The sequence below is a fragment of the Spea bombifrons genome, chromosome 2, assembly GCF_027358695.1.
Source record: "Spea bombifrons isolate aSpeBom1 chromosome 2, aSpeBom1.2.pri, whole genome shotgun sequence".
NCBI classification, from domain to species: domain Eukaryota; kingdom Metazoa; phylum Chordata; class Amphibia; order Anura; family Pelobatidae; genus Spea; species Spea bombifrons.
Genome location: NC_071088.1, coordinates 133,483,803 through 133,506,247, shown reverse-complemented (window position 1 = coordinate 133,506,247; position 22,445 = coordinate 133,483,803). Strand labels below are relative to the sequence as shown.

The following is a 22,445-nucleotide window of genomic DNA, read 5'->3' as shown; positions in this document are numbered from 1 at the left end:
AGCAGGTAGCCAAATATGGCTTCCTGCTACTATGGTTAAAAAAAAAATCTACTGATTTTGGCAGATGCCTTGGGGTTTAATCTGACACTACATCCATATAATTGCTTAGTTTGGCACGTCACTGCTCCTTACATCTGTTTAGTAAACCTGTGCCTCTGAAATTGTGGTTCATGAGATTTCCTCAGTGACCTTGGTCCCCTGATTGGAGAAGTAGACAGGTCTTTTAAGTAAAAGAAAAGAGTAATGTTCATATGAGAGAGAAAGACTGGAATGGACAGTTTCTTAGTAAATTTCAAAAATTCATCTCTTCTTTATATGTAGGTTAATAAGAATCAAAACAAAATTTGGAAATGACAATGTAATAAAATGGCATAACAACCACCCTGAAAAATTACCTGCTAGCTTGACTATCATGTGAGGAAAAACATCAAAAGAGAAATAAAGTATAGGTTAGATATGCATGCACAGTAACAGATCTGCCATAATCTGTAAAATCCCATGGTTTCGTAATGATTGGTTTATGATATACAATTTATCATGTGAACTCAACACAAGCACTACTAGATAGCTGGGGGGAAAAAAAACATTTACAAAATCGGTATATAAAATAGTTTTTACTTATTAAGAAATGAAGTAGAAGAATAATCCAATGCACATGTGATGTACTCTCATCTCTAAGAGGATTAGCGTGTATGTGTGTGCGATTTCTAAGTGTTTTGTGCTGCAATTTGAAAAAGAAAGATATGGTGAAATAATATCTGTGGGTCCATACAAAGAAACGTACCTTCCAATTGTCCCTCTTTCAAAGAGAGAGACCCTGTCGGCGACCAATAGAGTTGCTCATTCGGACCTTTAAAATCCTGGCGCCAAAGCTGCTGCGTAGTGCGTACCGTGTTAACCCCAGTATTAACCCCTTCTACAAAAAATGGCACAAAAGGAAGAATGTACACGAATATTCGCCCAAACCAAACACAGGAACAGGCGAATATTCGCGGAATACGAAGCAAACTTAGCAATTATTTTACAATCGCTTTTTAGGAATAGTACCTATTGTGCGTGCAACAGCTTTAGAACATTAACCCTTTTTTTGTGTAGACTTATCGACATTTTTTTTCTTTTCAATTTGAGAAATTATGATTCAAAACCACCCAAAAAACTAGCCAACATGGTTTTTAGATTTCCATATTCTTGAGGGTAAAATCTTGTCTACAAAAATAAGGCAAACAGATTCTGAAATATACAAATTAACCTTTTTCCTTCCTGCAGAATTACATTAGCTCCCCTCTGGCACAAGTTTCACAAAGTCAACAGAACCAACATTTAATTTGTCTAATCCTTACAAGAATTAGTGTTTTAAAAACAAATCCCATATGGCAGATTTGAAGCTGGGATACGATGATGCTATATGGTATGAAAGATACAAAAAATTAGATAATAGATGTGTAAAAATGAACCAAACTTGAATCATTCTGTAAGGAAGCAATGTACCTGAGATGCACTTTGGCTTCCACGGGGTTACACATAACTTGACAAACCAATATTTGGACCTACTACTTACAAGGGGAAATCTGGTCCCTAAATAAATATGTTAATGTATCCATTTTATATGGACTCTTGAGCCTTTTATAGTACTGTTATAAAGGTTGTGTTAATCCACCCAGTTTCGTGAGCAATGAATGAAGATATGAGTGTCCTATTGGTTTTGATGACTCAACACACAAGTGCCAAGTATCACAACTCTCCAAACTGGCTAATATGTTTCAGTAAGACTGTTTCAGAGGGACTTACCAGGTTCTGAGTTAGCGAGGAGCCCTGTCTGGGTACTTACCATGGTGGGCCACCTGCAGCTCTCCCTCCTTTTAGTGGCTTTACATGGAGAGGCTCTAGCAGCACATGACATTGAGTAGAACTGGCTGGGTCCATACAGTATATGCAGTGGCCAGCTATACCCCTGGGGTAACTCTGGATTCATCTCTTCACTCCTCACTGCCCAGATTAAGGAAGCAATTTAAAACTTGTCAATCCTTCCTCCGAAATATTGCTAAAAACCACCCATTTCTCTCTCACTCTACTACCAGAAACATGTGCTGGTCCTTTCCCATCTGGATTACTGCAGTATCTCTCCTTTACTATCAGCTCAACCACCAGAATACTCTCTCTTTTTATATTTATTTAAGTTTATTTCTTAACCCCAGAACACCACTCACATTCCTTAAAACAGTGGATCCCCTTCAAAATCTCATCCCCATTCCATATGGGGTTAAAAATGGGCCCCGGCTCTTTAAGGCCAGCTTCTAATTAGTTATAGGCATTTGGCTTTTACAGTGTGCAGCCGCATTTATCCAGCAGGTGACTGCTTTTCAAATAATTATTTTAGATGCCCGAGCGGATCTCATTTTATGTGGAAGGTACATTTGCCCTTTACGACCAACAGCCAGTCTAGGACTGACTTGTCTGTTAGTGTCATTTATACAGCCTACCCACTTTAGCAATAAATGAATATGTTTAGAGTGCCATGCAGTGATAGGGAAAGTGTCCGTAAAACGACACCAGTGTCCAGGGCAAGGTTTGTGAAGGTCCAAAGAACATCATTAAATTGTCCACCACAGACCCCAGTAAATGTCCACCATGAGCAATGCTGGTGCCCACCGCGGTGTCATGAAGCTATAGATCTCTGTCTTTATATAAGGGTCGGACTGGGGACGACAAGGCAGCCCTGGCACTTTAAAGCCAACGACCACCAATGACATAAGTGTGGCCAATGGCTACATATAATTGGTAGAACGGTACATCTGTATGCTTACCTAGCGTGCGGTCGGAGTCGCCACAGAGTGGCCACACACTGTAGCGCACGTTCTGCTGCCATATGCCAGCTTCCCTAAGGTACAACAATACTCTAATTTCCAAGACAATTACATGATGCCCCCCCCCCCTCTTTAAATATTAGTCTCTAAAATCAACAGTGCAGAACATCAAACCGATAGGCAGGGAATCATATAATACATTTATATTACATTCTCATTTTGGTTAAAAAAAAAAAAGAGAAGAAATTATTATTTTGTTCTTGAAACTTGCCAATTAAGCACTGAAAATGACTTCTATCTTCTGAAATCTTTACAGCAAAGGAATTCTGCATCAAAGGCGGATGAAGAATGTCCCAAAGCTTTCACGATGAGCTCATTATCATAATTCCGAAATGCACTTGAAACAATAATAATGTATCATAGGATTCACCCAGCTCAGTGCAGATGAGTTCTAAAGGTTGTGGGATTTATTTCAGATCCTTGCTAGACATGAAATGCTTTGCTTATATTTGCTTCAGCTTTTGACAAATCACTTTACCTTTTATCTGATAGAGCCTGTATTATAAAGGATATCGTTACTTAGAGGTGGGAACCTCTAACAGTAGCCCAAGAAGTTACATTCCGGCTTTTGGTTGGAACGGAGAAATACGGGCAATTTCCTTTTCCAAACTAACAAATTTCCTTCGCATTTTAGTGAATAATAAATCCACCCCCCCACCACCACTTTACCCAAAGAGCCACCGCGCAGCACTCACAAGGTGTCCACGTGGGACCTTCAATGGAGGCTTTTGTTGGGATAGCAAAGACTTCCATTGACTTTACTTTAGTAACATTCATTAATTTCAGGAAAAAAAAAAAGTTTAAAAAAAAAAGCCAAATTAATTTTTAGAATGCTGCAAGAATTTTGAGAAAATGAGATTTATTTTTTTGAGAGACACCCCGTTTTCACAGGCTGTTCCATCACAGCTGTTCAGCTAATGGATTGCGTTTGGCTGGCGGAAGGCATCACATTAGTTATTTTCTCTCATCGCTCCAGAAGTGAGAGGCACTCTTTCTTCATTGCTAATCGTCAGAGGGGTCTCGTTAATTGGATGTTTAACCGATCTCATGGATTCCTGACCTGGAATTCATTGCAGCAATTTAAGCCCATCTTTGGCCTGTCACCCTATTTATAAGCCTGAGCAAAGTCACAGATGTCTCATAAGATGACAAATAGTGGCCTCAAACCCTTGGAAAGTATGGTTGTAGTATGTGTTGGGTCTGTATCCCTTCTCCTCGGAGGTCCCTCACCACGATAGTTGTCTGAAACATCTGCTTCTCTTGGCATATGGATAAAGAAAGATGACCTCTCCCAGTTGTTATGGAAGTTCACCTTTCATAATGCTGATTTAGCCACAGGCATGCTTTTTAATTCATATAACCAAAACCTCTCATTTATATTATGTTTATATATTTGTTGCCAACTTTATTAGGGTAAGAAGCGCAGACAGTTTTTGTTTCTTGTATACATTGTACAGCCAATACACTGTTTCTTGCAGCATGCTTACACCTGTTTGGTAGGCCTCGTATTACACATTTGTATTATTTGAGCCTGTGACTAGCTTAGCGCACCGACATTTTCTCTTTTCCATGCTTTTTAATAGTTCTAGAGCAGCTGTAGCATTTTGTTTTGGACTATAAAAAGGTTTATATTACAGTCTAATCATTGTGGGCATAGCAATGGAAATACATGCAATACTTTATTTTTATTTAAAAGAGATCTCCCACCAGTTTTTTTAATTACTAGAATCAGATTAAAAACAGGTTTTCAAAATAATATGCTCTTTTCTTTTATGAAAGCAAAGTTTTTGCATAATATAATGATTTCAGGCAGCCGAAAATTAGCCATTGGTATGTGCGCTAACGCTGTTATCTGTCCGATCTGCCAGACAAACGCCCTGACTCCTTCTAATACCACCTGCTTATAGTAAATAATGGAATGGCTCAGTCTTAAACATCCAGCCGGACACTCTGACTAATGAAGGTCTATGGAGAACAGACTTCATTGGCATCGCCATAAAGAATCAGCTCAGTGATCATTGTTGACCTTATTTGCATGTGCCTACCCAGAATCCCTTGTGGCAGCATCATGGCTTGTCTGGTGTCTGTAGATGATTGTTTAATAATACTTCTAATATATATATATATATATATATATATATATATATATAAAATATTAGCAGTGGAACTGTCTGTATTGGATCTAGTAATTGTGTGCTTCAATTCATCAAACTTTATTTTAGATAAGAAACAGTATCTGAGAAATGTTATTTTATAATATAATATTAATGAGGCAGAAAAACAAAATCTAAATTAAATAAGAAAAAAAACCAGCACATTAGTCTAGCAGTCCTTTATGTCATTCTTCCACATTATTGTTAAATGGAAGAATTGCCCATCTCATGCAATTTTTTTGTTCTGTATCAATATCTGAGATGTTCGGTCATCCAAATCCCTATTCCTTGTATCTCATTATTAAACATTTCCGCATCACAGAGACATATTTGTTCATTTCCCATTTAGCGCTGTTTTACAATTTGGCAATGTTACCATGTTACGGTAATTTAGTAATAAACATAATGATTTTATCGAAATGAGAAATATAAAACATTAGAATTTTTGACAGTTATATTATGTTTGTCGACTACTGGAGCACCTTGAAAATGTGAAAAAAAATACATGCATAAAAGATTAAATGGCTTACAACGGAAAAATGTAAATTATTTTAATTATATATGATTACTATTTTACATTTTATTTGTTTAAACAGATTTTTTTTTAAATTAAATAATATCCTTTAACCATACATACCTAACCTATACCTGTTTGGGTAATCCAATGAGATTCATTTTTACCATGTCCTCTTCAGAAATGATTTTTTTATGATGGATTAAGCGGCTCTATCTAAGTACAGTGGGTTTTCTAGCTGGTTGCCCTTTTTCTCAAACGGAATTCACAAGGGCTTTGAAAGACCAACCCAGTTCAAGAGTAGGACCAGGAATGACCAAGTGGCCCCTGGCACATTAAAGCCAGCGGCCACCAAGTAAGTATAGGGTGCTATCAGTGCTATAGGTAGCCATCGACCCTAGCAAGAATTGAGTTTTACAACTTGCAAGAATCTTTCTGTGATTTACACATTACATTGGAGATAAGGCTCCAGTAAGATCAACGAGATTGTCTTGGGTTATTCCAAAGATTAGTTTACAAACATATGGGTCCACTGATACCTGATCTGGCTTATGGGCAATTTGGCTTTGGACAGTAAAAAAATATTCCTTTTCTAATTAAAATCTACAATATTTGCTAATGAGAATGCCTCAAATGATCAAATAATCATAATCAATCAAACCACATTGTGCATTACTAACCAAGTATTATCATCATGAAAGCCGGCTGAGACCATCAAGAACTGGTTTAACTCACTTTTTATGAAATGTTGGTATGTAAATCTGATTAAGAAATAAAATAAATAATGCACATTATTTTAAGACATTAGCGACAGTAAAATAATTTCTCATTTGCTGCAGTCTTATAATACAGATTTTTAATATTCCTCTTTGTTGTCATTTTGACTGCTTGGAAAAAGCTTAAATATTTGCATTATAAGCGATTAGTATTTGCTTTGTGCTGAAAAGGTACGCTTACACCATTGAACCATTTTTTTTCCATCCTAAATCCTAGTAATATGGTTTGTGATAAATATTCTGCTTAAAATAAAGCCATATGCTGGGATGTAGAAAGGTTTGGCTCTACAGCAAAATGCTAATGCTTTTTCATTGACGAAAGCGGATACACCGAACATCATCTTAAGCGCTCTCTCTCTCTATCCAAATTCCTAAATCACACCCCTTCATCATTATATGGAATCACAGGTCACTGAGTTTGAAATATCATATTCTAGTTAACCAATACATAATTCTGATTAGTTTAGCTATCTTCAACCTACTTTTTAGGGCACAAAGTGGTTACAAAAAGAAACAGCATCTCCATCACTTTTGAGAATGCCCTTCGCATCCTTTCCCCCACCAAATCCTGTGGCCTTCACCTGCCAAAATATCTATTAAAATATAAATAATTACCTTGTGATATCCCTTCTGCATTAGTGCAACTCCTTACTAAACGACCTTCTCCCCTTCCATATTTCACTACTCCAATTCGGAACACCTCTGATAACCTTCCAATCCCATTGCTCTTCATCCGCTGCTCCGGTTTGCCAGTCCATCACTGGCTCTCCATACCCTTCAAAATAAAACTTGAACTCCCATGTTTTATTGTTCTTTACTTTTGGTCTAATAAAAGCTGTCTTAACGTGAAGAACTTCGGCTTCACTCCTTTCTATGAACGCCAAATTGCTGAATCTCTGGCATTGCTGCTTTTCTTGTAACTTTACACACTAACTACAAATCCACCTGGTCAGAGAAGCACATCATATATTTCCCTAATGCCTACAGCCTGTGTCACGGAAAGGAGCCATCTGTTTTCCCCCATCAAGATCTTCATGCCACTAATTTTCTCCATATGACCCTCACCGCACCCAAGTCATCCTTGCCCAAGCAGTCCTTAACCCCTAAATAGCTTGTGAGGGTCACCTTCAACTTCTCCACCAGTACGTGTTAAACATGTATTAATGTTACTTTGCATTGTGTATATTCTCCATTTTAATGTTTATTCTAACCTATCATAATGACAATAATCTGTATAAATAAATGTAATGCAATGTAATATCAACCTGAAATGAAGTTTTATCTTGGGCTCATATGGTGAACCAGCTTGCCCAATTGGGAATAGTGTTTTATATTCTTGAAGGGGATGCCTAAGAATCTAACAACTAGAAGAGCAACTGAAACTCCCCCCTCCTCTATCGGAAAACAATGTAATCAAAATACACAAAGGTTCTTTACACACTGTGCAAACATTATGTTGGATAATTTGAACTCATAGCTGACTGCCATTTGGGGGCCAAGAAGGAATTTTTTCCCTGGTTAGTGCAAAATTGGAAAGAGCCAAACTGGGGTTTTTTGCCTTCTTTTGGATCAACAGCAACAAACTGAACTGAACTTGATGGACGCATGTCTTTTTTCAGCCTATATAATTATGTAACTATGTAACTAATAGCACAGAACACATTTAACCTCTTGTGCGCTTGTATTATATCAAAACAGATTATGCAGGAATTACGGTATATATATATATATATGTATGTGTATAAGTATATATATATATATATGTATATATATATATCTATATGTACAGCAACAACACATTTTGTCCTGATTTATTGACTATAAACAGGACATTGTTCTATATCCAATTATAAACTATTACATCTCTGACAGTAAATAGTATGTCCCTATCCAATATCCAACGGCAAGGTGTCAGATATTATTGAAAATGTACTCAACACCTCATATTGCTGTCAAGAGCGATATCTCAAAATCATTTACTCATTATTACAAAACAATATGAGGGCTGAAAGTTGCCAAAGTTTATATACAGTTTGTTTTTATTTTCATCCACTCAATTCCTTTTATTCTGTCTATACATCATACTGTATATGGCTTTCTTAGCAAGTTAATGATTAGGACAAGTCAATAAAGCTTTTATTTTGTTTAAGGTTTTCCCTAACAATTAACATCTAATAGTTGCGCTTTAATTAACATAGATAGCGGATAGAACCGCAATCCCTATTGATACAATGGTACTCCTAGTGGCCGTAAGTAGAACTGCATGTTTTAGAAAATGAATGAATCAGATAGAAGGCGGCTAGGTGGGATTAACCAGTATACTTACTCTAATTTATTTAATAATGCACTAATATAAATAATATTTCCACCACGATAAAAACAATTAATATACAAACATTATATTAACCTTTGCAAAAAATGTTGCCCCAGACCAAACTGTTTCTTATTGTAGACGGTTTCCAAATTTGGAAATGCATTGAATATCAAATCGCTCAAGGGAATTATTATTTTCAGCCCCTAGCTAAGAGATCAGTTCCTCTTCTTCATCCAATTTTTTGGATGCCTCTAATTAAAAAAAAACAAAACATCAGTGATTAAAAGTTTGGAATAATTATTCACAAGTTACTTACAAATGATTTATTTAGTAAATCATTAAATGAGCTCCCAAGATAATAACTGTTGCTTAGCAAAATTGTAATGAATTCCGTTTTAAGGAATAATTTCATACAGTGTAGTCTGAATGATTTTTGTACCAATTAAGGAGGTTTCATTGAGTAGGTTTAACATGCTAAATAATTCAACCATAGCGTGATTAAGCGGGAGAAAATGTTGTTTTATTTTATGATAAAATATTTAATGCTGAAAGTAAGTTAGAATACAGCTCAGATTTAAAACAGCTCTGTCTCCCAATATGAACTTTAAATCAATCGACAGAACATTTGTATTCCTGCATGTTACTGACCCCTGTTGCCCTTGTTGGATGTTAATTTACCAGTTTTTAAAGCAGCATAACCTGTTTTACAATTGGTCCAGAAAAGAGGAAATTTAGCGTCCATTGGAAATGAAGGTAGGCTGAAAACGATGGGTCATATTGATACCCCAGAGACGCCAGATGGAGCACCTCTTCTCCGGTTCTCTGGGTGATGGCGGTAAACCTCCAGGTTGCGGGCTCACCCATTTATTGCCCTATTCCCCTCCCGCCCCCTTATAAATGGGCCATATGCCCACGTATGTTGCCAGTCCTGCTCCCAGTAGACCATTCCCCCTGACCAGGGGTAGCCGTGGTCTGAAAGTCCCCAGGTATGGACATAGTGTGTGCTGAACTGGTTAACGCAACACATTTTAATGCTCCATTTAATAATATCAGGTTAAAGTTTAATGACACTTTAAGATTAGTGTTTTAATCACAAAAAAATGTGAAAAATGTAAATATATATATATACTTTTATTTAAAAATGTATCAAAATTAATAACACTCAAAATACATTGAAAATTGTAAATTAGCTCTTCATGGAGATGCTTGGTTGGCAATAAAGAACTTGGGAATGGGTCAGTGTGGTTTAGCCATTTTACCTTAAATCTAAAAATTATTATAATTTTAAATGATCTAAAACTCTAAATTCTGTAATGTTTTGGATATTACTTTAATATGTTTTCCATGCTTTCTAAATAAAAGTAGTAGAAAAGTATGGCTTTAAGAGGGTAAACATCCACCACAAGATGTTCTATCAAAAATGGAACAGGTTAAATCGCAACTCCTCAGCCTGAGTTCAGTGGAGATAAACATGGTACAAACTGGGAACCACTGCAATGGAATTCTACTAAAATTAATTTAGTTTCCTTATTTTCTTCTTTTTTTGTTCCTATTGTTTTCTTATCAGGCACTCGGTGACAGATATATAATCAGACACAGAAACAGAGGGACAAAAGTAAATATTAAAGTGTCTGAACAATGATGAAGCCATAATCACATATATTGTCTTGACACTTAAGCACAATATATGGCTGTCTTTGATGACTCAATTACTAGCATATCCGATAGATAGATAGATAGATAGATAGATAGATACATAGAGAGAAAGAGAAAGAGAGAGAGATTGGTAGAGAAAGAGAGCAAGAGAGATAGATAGGTGATAATTCGAAAGATAGATAGACATCTCCTTGTTATCACAATGCTAAATGCTATGAGAACTAAAAAGTTATTAAAATGACAAAAATGTTATCACAGGAGTACAATTATAGAGCACTTAGATACGGTACATTTATAATATAGTATATTACGCACTCATTATCTCCTGTCTTGACTACTGCAACTATGTCTTTGCTGGTCTGCCTCTTCTTGGCCCCTTACAGTCCATCATAAATCGCTGTTGCCAGCCTTATCTTCCTTAACGATTATTCTATTAACACCTCGTTCATCAGTCTGTCTCTTCGTTGGCTGTCTGTATGGTTCTAGGGTTTCATTTAAAGTCCCGACGCTCACTTATAAAGCTCTTCATAGCAGTTCCTCAACCTACATCTCCACATTTATCTCCAAATACAAGCCTACCTGGTCCATCTACTCATCTGATAATTATAGTCCTCTGCTGTAATCGGGGCTTCTCATGCATGAATGCTTCACAAAGAGCGGCCCTGTCCTTCGGAATGCCCTACCACAGCTTAAATGACTTTCCACTTGTCTGTAATCCTTCAGTCGATCACTTGAGGCCCTCTTCCTCATGGAAGCTTGTCAAGTCAAAGTCATAGCTTGATGCCTCTTCACCCACATACCCCCGACACACCTTTCCTAGCCCTTATTCCTGCTGCCAGGTGTCTCCCATCATACCCTCTTTCTTCAGTAAGTGTAGTAATAGTATTTATTATATCATTCTTTACATGGTGTAGTTGATCCATTAGCACCTTCAACCCTTGAGCAATATACCCTCATCTCTTTCTAGACTGACACCATACTTGAGCAGGGTCCTCCTCGGTTCTTTAAGTCTAAATTCGTATTTAATGTGCTGCTTGTTATCTCCTGTATATATCCCATTTCTCTGGGCAACGTGATGATGCTATATAAATCAATATATAATAATACAAGTTATGCAGTAATTCAATTGAATAGCCTTGATTTGGTTATTTCAATTGAGCAATAATACTTTTCTGTCATAAAGTCCAAAAATATATTAATCCTGTATTCATTAACCATATCAAGGGTAAATAGATTTTTCCTATTGGTTAATATGTAGCTTTTTCAGTAGTTGTGGTCCAACGTTCCATGACATAAACCTGAATCGCAAACTATACATTTCCAGCCACCGGTAACACCAATTAAGGGTTGGACAGCTCATTAAATCAGGCCCAATATGTGCATGACATCATTTTTTGATCGGTTAGGAATAGTAAATTATATTTTGTAAGTTATTTTTATTTCTGGGGCAATAACTTATATTTTAACTGTTCTACCAGAAAAGCAACACTTTATGAAACCGCATGTTTTTCGCAAACTATTCTAAATTGCTTTCAAACTATGACCAATCCATTATTAAATTGCCGCATGAAAGCCCAATTAATTCCTCTAAAGATAATTGATGTACTCGGCTTGAGTTTAAATCTGTTTACTATCTGTTGACTAATACGCAGCTGAGATTCCCTGAATCCACAAGTGATATAATTAGAAATTAGACTGTTGCCAACAACCCTTTAAAAAACTTTTCTCATGACCTTCGTCATTATTTCAACCAAAAAGAATAGATGTCCCTGCATTGATCGTGTGTAACGTATATATTTGAGGGGATGGGGCATTTTGATATCATTGAACACCCATGGGCATTATTGTTGGGTATCCAATCCAAATGAAGCGAAAAAATTGTAGCAACTTTCTTAAGTTGCTCCTTTCAACAATAGGCAAGCAAGTTTGTTATATTATCAAGCAGGTCCATGGTCCTATTCTAAAGTTGACTTAATCTTTAATGTTAGTGGAAGGGGTCCATGAGCCCCTCTGTTTTTTCCCCACCTCTCATTTTACAAAATATAAAGGGAGGGGGTTTCTAGGGCTGGTCTGCTGTTGGCCAACAAGTAGGGTAGCAGGGACCTTGAAGGTTGGTGCCTCATCTGTGTGGAGTAGGGGCGGGCAGGCGGGCCTGGATGGCTGTAGGAAGCAGAAGAGCAGCAGAGTCGTCACCTAACGCCACGTTAACATGACTGTATGCAAGTACGTGTGTATGAACATGAGTGTGTGTGCCTGAGAAAGAAAGGGTGTGTGTGTATGAATGAGAGGCACCATAATGAGCAGAGAAATAATATTCTTCCAGCCCTCTACAAGATCACAAGTAGCAGGAGGCGCAGTCAAAATATACAAGACTGTAACATTTGCAGTCTGCTGACCCGTGGGTATATTATATCTCATCACATAGCCTGTTCCTATAACTATTCCTACCACCCCATGTATCCCGTCTCAATGGCGTCTCTAAACCCACAGTAAATAGAAACATTAAAAAAACTCCATGTTGAATTCCAAGCACAGCTTTGCTTTCTATTTTAGCCTAAGTGAGCAAAAAGATTAGGAAAAGCCAATACATATTAATAAACGACATCTAAATTACATAAATGAATCTTAAGCGATCCCATTGCTCGGCGGGGCGCGTTGTAACTCATCTTGTTTATTCCTCAGCCTAAGCAATTACTTAATATGTATATTTCTGATTCAGACAGAAAAGAAATCAGCATTCTGTGTTACTGATTCAAACGCTAATGGGAACCGACTGCGTTACCGAGAAGGCAGAAGGTCCGGCCTCGAGAGAGAGAGGAAGAAACGTAACATTCATTCGCTTTTAAAAAAGTGTCTGCAAATTCCTTTATCTGCTCCTACCGAATTTGCTGTCGCACAGTAAAATCTATTTTGCACATGAATGATTTTATTAGGGTTATACAAAGTAAATTGTGTTCCTAATCTTGTTCTTATAAATACATTCTGTAAGTACATAATACATTTACCCACAGCCATTTAAAGGTGCGTTTCAATGGCATTTACCCAATTGGTGCGCGGCTCTTCTATCTCACATATATTTCCCCATACTTACAAAATAGCCTGCCAGGTCATATCGATATAAAACCACGTTAAGCTCAGGGATTTTTAGCATTCAGAAGACGATGGGATTTTGGCAGAACTGCGAATGCCGGTGTAAGGGCTTTTGGGATATGGAGTCCAAAAGGCAACGAGGCCGCGTACGCCAGCTTCTCCAACAACAAGACAAGCCGGGTCAAAATCCAGAAGAACAGTCAGGCTTAACTATGGTTTTGTACTCAGGAACAAGGTTATTGCTACAATTGAGCCAAGAGGAAGGGGCAGTTAGCAATTTATAAGGAATGTCTTGATTAGCAGGGTCATATGATTATAAGGAACCATGACAGGCGCATCGTCGAGATAGGGCTTGTGAAGGAACACCAAAAAAACATTTTACCCCACTGTGAACCCATTAACGGAGACCACACAGATATGATGGAAAATAATTGTCCATAGCTTTATTATAAACCATAACAAAATAAATATATATTAACATATATATATATATGATATAAACATATATAACATACCAAACAATAAGTCATTGTCCACAACAAATAACACACAATATAACCTTCACACATTCACCACATGTCAACACAAAGACAATGACCCCCAAATTCTAACACATAAACCTCACCATACCAGTGAGGTGCACACTAACACACCAAACCAACAGTAGGGGCATACCGAGATACCCCTACCACCCCCTACCACCAGCTCGAAACTTACCAAACGAACCAACCATACCAACCAGACAACCATAACCAACCAAAACATCCCCATTCTACCCCCCACCTAACCAATCCAGCCCCGCCGCTGTGACCAAGCGAAGCCGAAAGAAAAAAACGAAAAACAGGGAGGGAGGGTGGGACAAAAACAGGTAAGTGGCTCAAATTAAATGTGACAGGATCTAAAATGTCCGCCCATTTATACCATTTACACCAATCCCAAACCATTAAAACCCCTAAAGCCCTCCTCCTAGCTCTGTCAAGGCCTGTTCGGCTAAGCTGCGCTGCTCCTCTGGCTACATTCCCATTTAAGAGGTGTGCCCAGGGGAACGCCTCCTTACAGAGGACCGAAGTAGCTAGCTAAATAACTAATAATATTCACAGGTATAATAAGAGTCCAAAACCATGCGAGGCAATGGGAAAGATGATCCACAGAGGTATGTAGGAGGAGGGGTGTTAAGGTTTTAGTGGGAATTAGAACATTTGTTCTCACCTTGGATGAGAAGGTCTGGCTCGCAATCTCCATTCTAGTTCATCGCAAAGATGTTAGATGGGGTTGAGGTCAGGGCTCTGTGTGGCCGGTCAAGTTCTTCCACCCCAAACTTATCCAACCGTGCCTTTATGAACCTTGCTTTGTGCACTGGGGCGCACCACAAAGTTGGAAGCATACTTGACCATGGAAACCAATTTCATGAAGCTCCCGAAGCAGAATGCTTGTGTTGCTTCCGGGGGCAGTTTGGAACTTTCTACTGAGTGATGCTACAGAGTACTTATAGGTGCTTCAGCACTGGGCAGTCCTGCTCAGTGAGTGTGCGCGGTCTATACCGTTTCCTGACTGTGGTTACTCCTAGATGCTTCCACCTTAAATAATAGATCAAGTGGATCAAAAACAGACTTGCAGCAAAGGGGGCACCCTATGAAAGTCACTGAGCTCTTCAGTACGACCCATTCTACTGCCAATGCTTGTCTATGAAGATGGCTGCCATTGGGCTTGATTTTATAAACCTATTAGCAACAGAAGTCAATAATTAGGAGTGGGGGGGTATACATATAGTATAGATAGGTAGTTACACCTCCTTGGTATTAAAGTCACTAAAATTAAACAAAGTTTAATAAGGATAGTAAGAAAAATACAAAACCATTATTCACTGAAATTGTTAAGTGGAACATATTAGGTAATGATTCAAAATCCAATATTTTGAGGGCAGGAGTTTAATTATGATGTCATCAGTTCAACTATATTTCAATTGCTTTTCTTTTGTTTTAAAACTATTTTTTGTCATTCATCAACTGCTTGCCTGATAACCCCGACTCCCTGTTATCTACAAAGATTTAATTATTACACAAAAAAGAAGCTACATTTAAACATCAGATAATGCGTTCTCCTCGATAAGTTACATTTAATGAGCTAACTTTCCGTGTGCCAGAAATTCAGGCAATTGCATAAAATGCCACAAAAGGATAAATGATTAATTATGATCTCAATTAATCTTTAATTATTGAAGTAATTCATCCAAGAAGTACAATAAGGGGAACAAATATTCCCAGGACTCAGGTTAGACCATGTATAAATTATATTTAAACAATGATTTGGCTTAAAATGTTTCCTGCTTACCAGCGCGCATGCATGGCCTACTCACCACGCAACAGCACCATCATTGGTTCATATTAGAGTTCCAGGGGGTCTAAAGAGACCCCCCCAGCGCATGTTCACAGAAAGCGTTCCCATTTAATTCAATGTAGGTGTTTTCTTGCCAAAGCTTGACTTACCGAACCCCCTTGGATCTACTGTCCCTTTAGCACGATCCATAGACCCCCTTTATCCAGGAAAAACAGTGACTGTTCAGATCAGCGATTATACAAAGTTAACACGAGCCCCCCCCGGGGTAGATTTGTTTGATATACACATTGACATTTACCCTTGAAACATGGTATCTATAAACAGGAACCGAGAACGGCGTACTATTTTTACGGGTCACAAGTTCACCCGAAGTCCTATTTTTGTCCACGGATGCAAAAATGACAAAGTCGTCTCCTAAAGTACCGCTTTATTTATAGATTTATTTACCGGGCTGTGGAATTATGAACACAAATATCTTTTTTTTGGAAGCATCTGAAATACCGTTTGTCGTTTGTTGAGATTAATAGATGTGAGCGGAAAATATTTTTCTGTCTGATAGAAATACATTTTAACACAGATGTTGCTCTCCTTAAAGGCAGAGTTAAGCCTTATGACCCCAGATATCTGTGAATATAGCGTAGGATTTACCATGGATATCCAAGCTGTCAACAGGCCCAAATTCTATATATATATTTTTTTCATATATTGTCATAAAATGTGGGGTCGAATAGGCACACGTTTAATAAGCACTCTTAATTCAGAGGTAAAGTTGCCAGGAAATATTATTTATATATCATATATAATACGCATACTTGGGAAAAATCATATTTAGTGGGCTGAAAAGAGGAGAACGTTGGTGGGACCAGACAATAGTTGGAGCTAAAGACCACATCTGGAGGCCAAAAGACAGCTTTGGAGGCTCAGCTGGGATAACCTCTAGGACAGAACCATAGAACTCCAGAAATTCACCAGTCCTTAGTCTTGGATTGGGGACAGCTATAGGACGCCGCCAGGAAAATGGTTAAATGGGCCGCCCTGCACATAGCTTCACATGCAAGTAATCCAGAACGTACAAGGAGATTACAATTTAATCAAGATCTAGACTTAAAATAAAAATATAGAGAGACCTGGCTGGTGTTGTGTCTAGGTTTTTATGCTATACTGTCCTTTTTACTAAAAATGGTTAATCTGGCTACGATATCACTTAACGGGCTTGAAACATATTTAGTTATCACAAAACTGTTGCAGAAAAAATGAAAAAAATTAAATGAAAAGCAATATTGTACCATGCTTGTACTATTCTGTTTTTTTTTTTTCCCCCTAAAACCGCCATATGTTAATTCCCTAATTCCTTAATCAGAAAGAAAAAATCTAAAAGGAAAAAATGTGATTTTCCAAAATAATTTCCTCCGATACTAGCTTCTTCAGAATTTTTTTTTTGCAAAGAAAGAAGAACATTTATGGTACGAATGTGAAAAACACACTTTGGGCGTCTTAATGTCTCTTAAATGCGAAAAAAGCTACAGCTAGAGAATTGAAATGTTTTGTTTTCTACCCTCTCATGCAACGTAAAACCAAATTCCTAAAATACTTAGATTAACATAATTGATTTTTTTTTTTTTTTTATAAATTCCAAAAAAAATAAATTTTTTTATAAATTCCAAAGATTATCATATACATTTTTAAAATAAGCCTGAGGCATTGTAGGTAGAAAGAAGAGGTTACCAAGTCAGGAAAACCTGAAATTCTAGGGGAATTTGTAATATTTTATTAATTTATTACCACTTTATTAATATTTAATGATGCGGAGTAGAAAGTATACTTGGTATAATTGGTAGAAAATAAATTACTCTGTTCCAACATAAATGTGACCCAAAATAAACTTGTATTGACTGGAAAGTAATATTTCTTAGCACATTTAATATCACGAATGTTATTATTAAGTGTAGCTATGAATACAATAAATGAGTTGGCGGCGCTTTTTTATAAATGTTGTATAATTGTCGATACAAATCATCATGCAGTACTAGAAGTTCTACCTGGTGCTTGAGGTGTTGAACCAGTTGGCCCAACCAATTTTAATTTAATTTTCTACCTGATATAAGACCTCAAACCAAACTCGGTCCTTGGTCTTGTCTTATTTGCCGTATTTGCTCGATTATAAGACGATCCCCCCCAAATTTGAATATTAATTTAGGAAAAAAAAGAAGAATATAAGACATTTTATGTCTCCTGGATTTAAAATCTGTATAATTTTTTTTATTAGATAAATGACAGAAATTAATGTATTTTCATTTCTTTTTTTATAATTTTTTTTTTAGAAAGTGGCACATTTTAGCACATTAACAATTTAGCTTAATTTATACGCCACTGCGGTGTCAGGCTTCAGCAATTGCTATTTAGCACCTTTTGCTAAAATACGTGATAGGAATGGGAAAAAGTAACAGTTGCTATGTCTAATTATTCTAAATGAACGTAAGTTTTTTTTCCCCACAGCTGCTGTTTGTGTACGGCTCTCCCTAGTGATAATTGCCACGTAGAAAGGGCTTTAGAACCAGGCTTAAAGCGAACCTATCACCTTTCCTAAATATTTTACTTAGTAAACCAATGTAATGGCTAATGGTTTCCCGAATAGAGAAATAGTCCCCTATTGTTAAATCCAATTATACGAATTGCCAAACAAAAAGCTCAGCCCATAGGCAGCTTTAAAAATAGTGACCCCTTCAAGCGGTCCGAATGTTCTACCACGTAGAACACGATGGGGTTGGGTAGGGGGAGCTTCAATATTTACGATAAAGGAAGATGATCTTTAAAGACAATATGGCGGCTCTACATTTATTTCTGATGTCATGGTGGAACTTGATATGGAAATATGAAATGTTGTGGAGCAAAGGATCTACTCTAAACACCCTTGCGCGGGGGCAATATCATAAACTAGACTGTCGAACCGTTTTCTTTTATTTCTTATCAAGTAACACATTTCACTTATTTTATACTTCTTCATATTAATAAATGTTTTTTGGTGATAAATGATATATATATACATATATATTCCTTTAATAATGCTCTGAAGGTTACATGCAAGAAGACATTGAGCTACAGCCATTTTTAGAACCTACAGGGAGAAGCCTTTGAACCTAGATGTCTAGGAATCGAGGTCACATTCTAAATGTGTACTTTATTGAGAAGGTGGTAGATAAGTGGAACAGCCTCCCAGCACAGGTGCCAGAGGCTAATAAAACGAGGGAATTTAATCATGCATTGGATAAGGCTCCCGAATCTAAGATGAGACCAATGACTGAACGTCCTTTGAGGCTTTTACACAAGGAATAAATGGGCTGACTAAACAGGCCAACTGGTTTCTATCTGCCATCAAATTCTATGCTTTGTGAAAACACAGTAGATGACCATTAAAATAATACATCCGGGTGTGTGTTGGGTAATAGATCCTTGGACTTTCACGAAAAGGCACTGTGGAAGGTGGCCTACGAACCTTGACCAAATCTAGAGACATACCGATTGTTTCACGGAATTTTATTACGGCATGCCGCGTATTATCGCTTTTATGGTATTTTCTGTTATGTGTTTTATTACTCACAAAAAAAAAAGTTATTACTTCACGGTATCCCTTTCAAGTTATCAAAATAATGAGCAGTGTTTGCTTTCTCCTGCAGCTGTGCTTTTACAGCTCAGATCTCGTAGATCAATATAGAACATTCGCGGTCCTTTGTCTAAGGCAAAAGAAAGTCGCGTTCGCTGCTGGGGACGAATATCGCTCCATTTTCTTTTTCCACCAAGATGAACGGCAGGTTTGAAAGCTCGGTCACCAGGAAGCTAAATGCCACTGAAGTGAGGTTTAATGGTTTTTGTTATTTCATCCACGTTATCAGTTGCCTTCAGCTTCAGCCTCCAGAGACAAGGCTACTATCACTTCCAATTTGAAAGGGGAAAGATATTTCGAGTAGATTTTCGCTCTGTTAGCATAATAGAGTGATCTTTTTTTTTTCTTCTTCTTTGTATTCTAATTTAAAAAAATTTATTTTTGGCCCCAAGGTGGTTTGGATCAGTCTATGAGTTTTTTTCAATTTCTTTTTTTTTTTTTTATATATTTTATTTATTTTTTTATTTTTTTTTATAAAGCAGTTATATCTTGAATATGTACGTTTTTTTTGTCGTCAATGTATAATACCCTTGAGTTTCTGAGCTAACCATCAATTATGCTACTTTCTTGGTGTTCTTCTGCACATTTTAGGAAGTACATACAGATAATCATTTTTATTTATATCATAATTTCATTTATAAGAAGCTTGGAGTATATTCCATCCTGGTATTTACATAACATTAGTTATAATCGTTAGCGGGCCTGGTGGCAATAAAAAGACAATTATCCTCACAGCAAACACAGCTGCCAATTTATTTTTGTTTTAAAAATTACAGTAATTTTTTTCTTGACGTTGATGATAGAAGGAAAAAAGGTGACAATCAAACCTTCTAGATTGATTTTCTTTTTTTACTCCAGAAATGTTTCTTGGTAATGTGCAAATAATGACAGTTTACAACAAGAATTCTTTTTAGGTTACTCAAGAAGCTTAAACTGTCCCTACACCATCTTTAAGAGCACCACCTAATGAAATAACATTTCACCTTGTTTGTTGACTAAATAGGATAAAACAACCCAAAAATAAGATCTCTGTCTGGCTTGTGGCTTTGTCGTCCAATTTTCCAATGCAGTCTGATCTGCGTATGACCTGGACTTCCCAGCTATGAGAGGTAAGTTAGTGCCAGGTCAGGGAGTTGGGGCCAGCTGTGCCCAGTGGTGGCTCGCTCCAATTGCATCAGAAACGGGATGGGGACTGGGTTGAGCTGGATGGGGACTAGCGCTTGGGGTGCTAATGGCTGTTTTGGCTATAAGGCAACTTTCAGTGACCGGCAGGTGTGTAACTAAAGAAAGGCTAATCTAATTATGCTTATTCTCAGGGCCGGCCCAAGATTTAATGCCGCCTGGGGCGAAGTTTAAAATTGACGTCTAACACCCCCCACCCCCGCCGACGCCGGGGGGGGGCTGCATTTTAAACTTTGCCGATGCCATTATCTATCCCCCCTTTTGTACTTACCTTTACACAGTTCTGTGGCGAGTCTCCCTGCTCTGCCACAGTGCCGGCATGGAATGCTGAGCACCGGGAATTGACGTCAGTTCCGGCGCTCAGCACCGAGACCGAGCTAGAGGGCTCGTGGAGGAGAGGGGCGCCGAACGGGTAAGCGAAAACCACTTGGAGCCCCTCTTTCTCCTCCGCTTTCAAAAAAAAAAATTGCCGCCCCTTCAAAAGTGCCGCCTGGGGCAATTGCCCCACTCGGCTCCATTGTAGGGCCGGCCCTGCTTATTCTATGTGTACAAATATTCTGAAATTCCAGAAATATCCAAATGACATGGCAGCCGGCTGAGTATGAGTAGCCGCACATTACGCAGCCACACACTACTGGACTCAGTCTGCCTCTACTGGAGCCACAGTATCATCTGTATAATCTGTATACATATGTCTATTAAGTATACATAAAGTATACATAAATAATACAGGATTTGGTAAATGTGCCATATCCGCTTTCAGCTACTGTTTGCGGATGTGTTGGCACTTAGCCGAAATAAATAATACAGCATGAGATTATTAAAATAACTAATTATAACATTGTGAACATTTTAGCGTTGACCACTCTAATCCATTAGCAGAGTAAATACATTTTCACTGGAATTGTTTTATACACAATTGGTTTTCAGCTCAAGTGAAATGTCTTTTGAAAGGTGCAATGATGTATAATTACAGTTATTCGAAAACTGTGTTTTCCTGGAAAACACAAAGCAATATAACTTTTATGCATAAGTGCCTGAGATAATTAGCATAAAGCTAATCCTACCCTAAAAGGATTCGCTAGACCCGCGAAAACGCATTTAGTCTACTATCTTTGTCACGATGCCAGGAAGGGTGGTGCTGATGTCAGAGGGGGATTAGGACTGAATAAGCTTTAGGCTGGTTGGTGAAATACAAAAGTTTATTTAGAACTACTATATATTTCATATCTATTGGCATGACTGACATGTAATCCTAGATGTAATATTTTTTCCCCCAGGATGTTTAGATTTTGATGGAAGAGCACATTTCTACCAATCTAGACACACGCCATTGAAATTTGAGTTTGGATTTTTAATTTTGGGCTCCATTAAAACATAATTTGGATGCAGTAACTTGATACCAGTACCAAGTGCCTTGCTTCAGTGCTTTCCAAACCATTCCTGAAGGACCACAAATAATCGGGGATGTAGAGGTTGCCCATTTGTGTGCCAGTTTTTCTAGACGGTGGGTGGTCTTTGATGTTTAATTTTTGAACCACTGCATTCATTAAAATGTTTTAACAATCAAATTGTTTAAATCAACTTACCTTCCCAGTAAAAGGAATTCTCCAATCAGTCCCTGGCGCCGCATGGCCATTAAAAGCCCCCTTACTGTCATTCCTTCACAGAAGCAAACAACCACCCTGGCTTTGGGAAGGTGGCTACGTAATTTCTTCAGTAATTTGTCAAAACTCTGTTCTCCAGCATTGCTATAAATCTTATATGAGTGGGCAATGCAAACACCATCCTTAGCCGACATATCTTTGAATGCTTCCATACCCCTTTCACCATAGTTACCTAAAAAGAAAAAAAAAAGCAGTAATTAATATTCAGCAATGACATTTGAAACCATACAT

At 37.6% G+C, this 22,445-nt stretch overlaps 1 protein-coding gene across 4 annotated transcripts in view; it reads right to left on the bottom strand.

Annotated features, from left to right (window-relative positions):
* GRM5 (glutamate metabotropic receptor 5) overlaps positions 1-22,445 on the bottom strand; it is a 132,046-nt gene that overhangs the window by 58,683 nt on the left and 50,918 nt on the right. For all 4 annotated transcript variants that reach the window (XM_053456556.1, XM_053456560.1, XM_053456559.1 and 1 more), the window contains exon 3: positions 22,137-22,386. In XM_053456556.1, the coding sequence (XP_053312531.1) occupies positions 22,137-22,386 (250 nt within the window). The remainder of the gene's footprint in view (positions 1-22,136; positions 22,387-22,445) is intronic.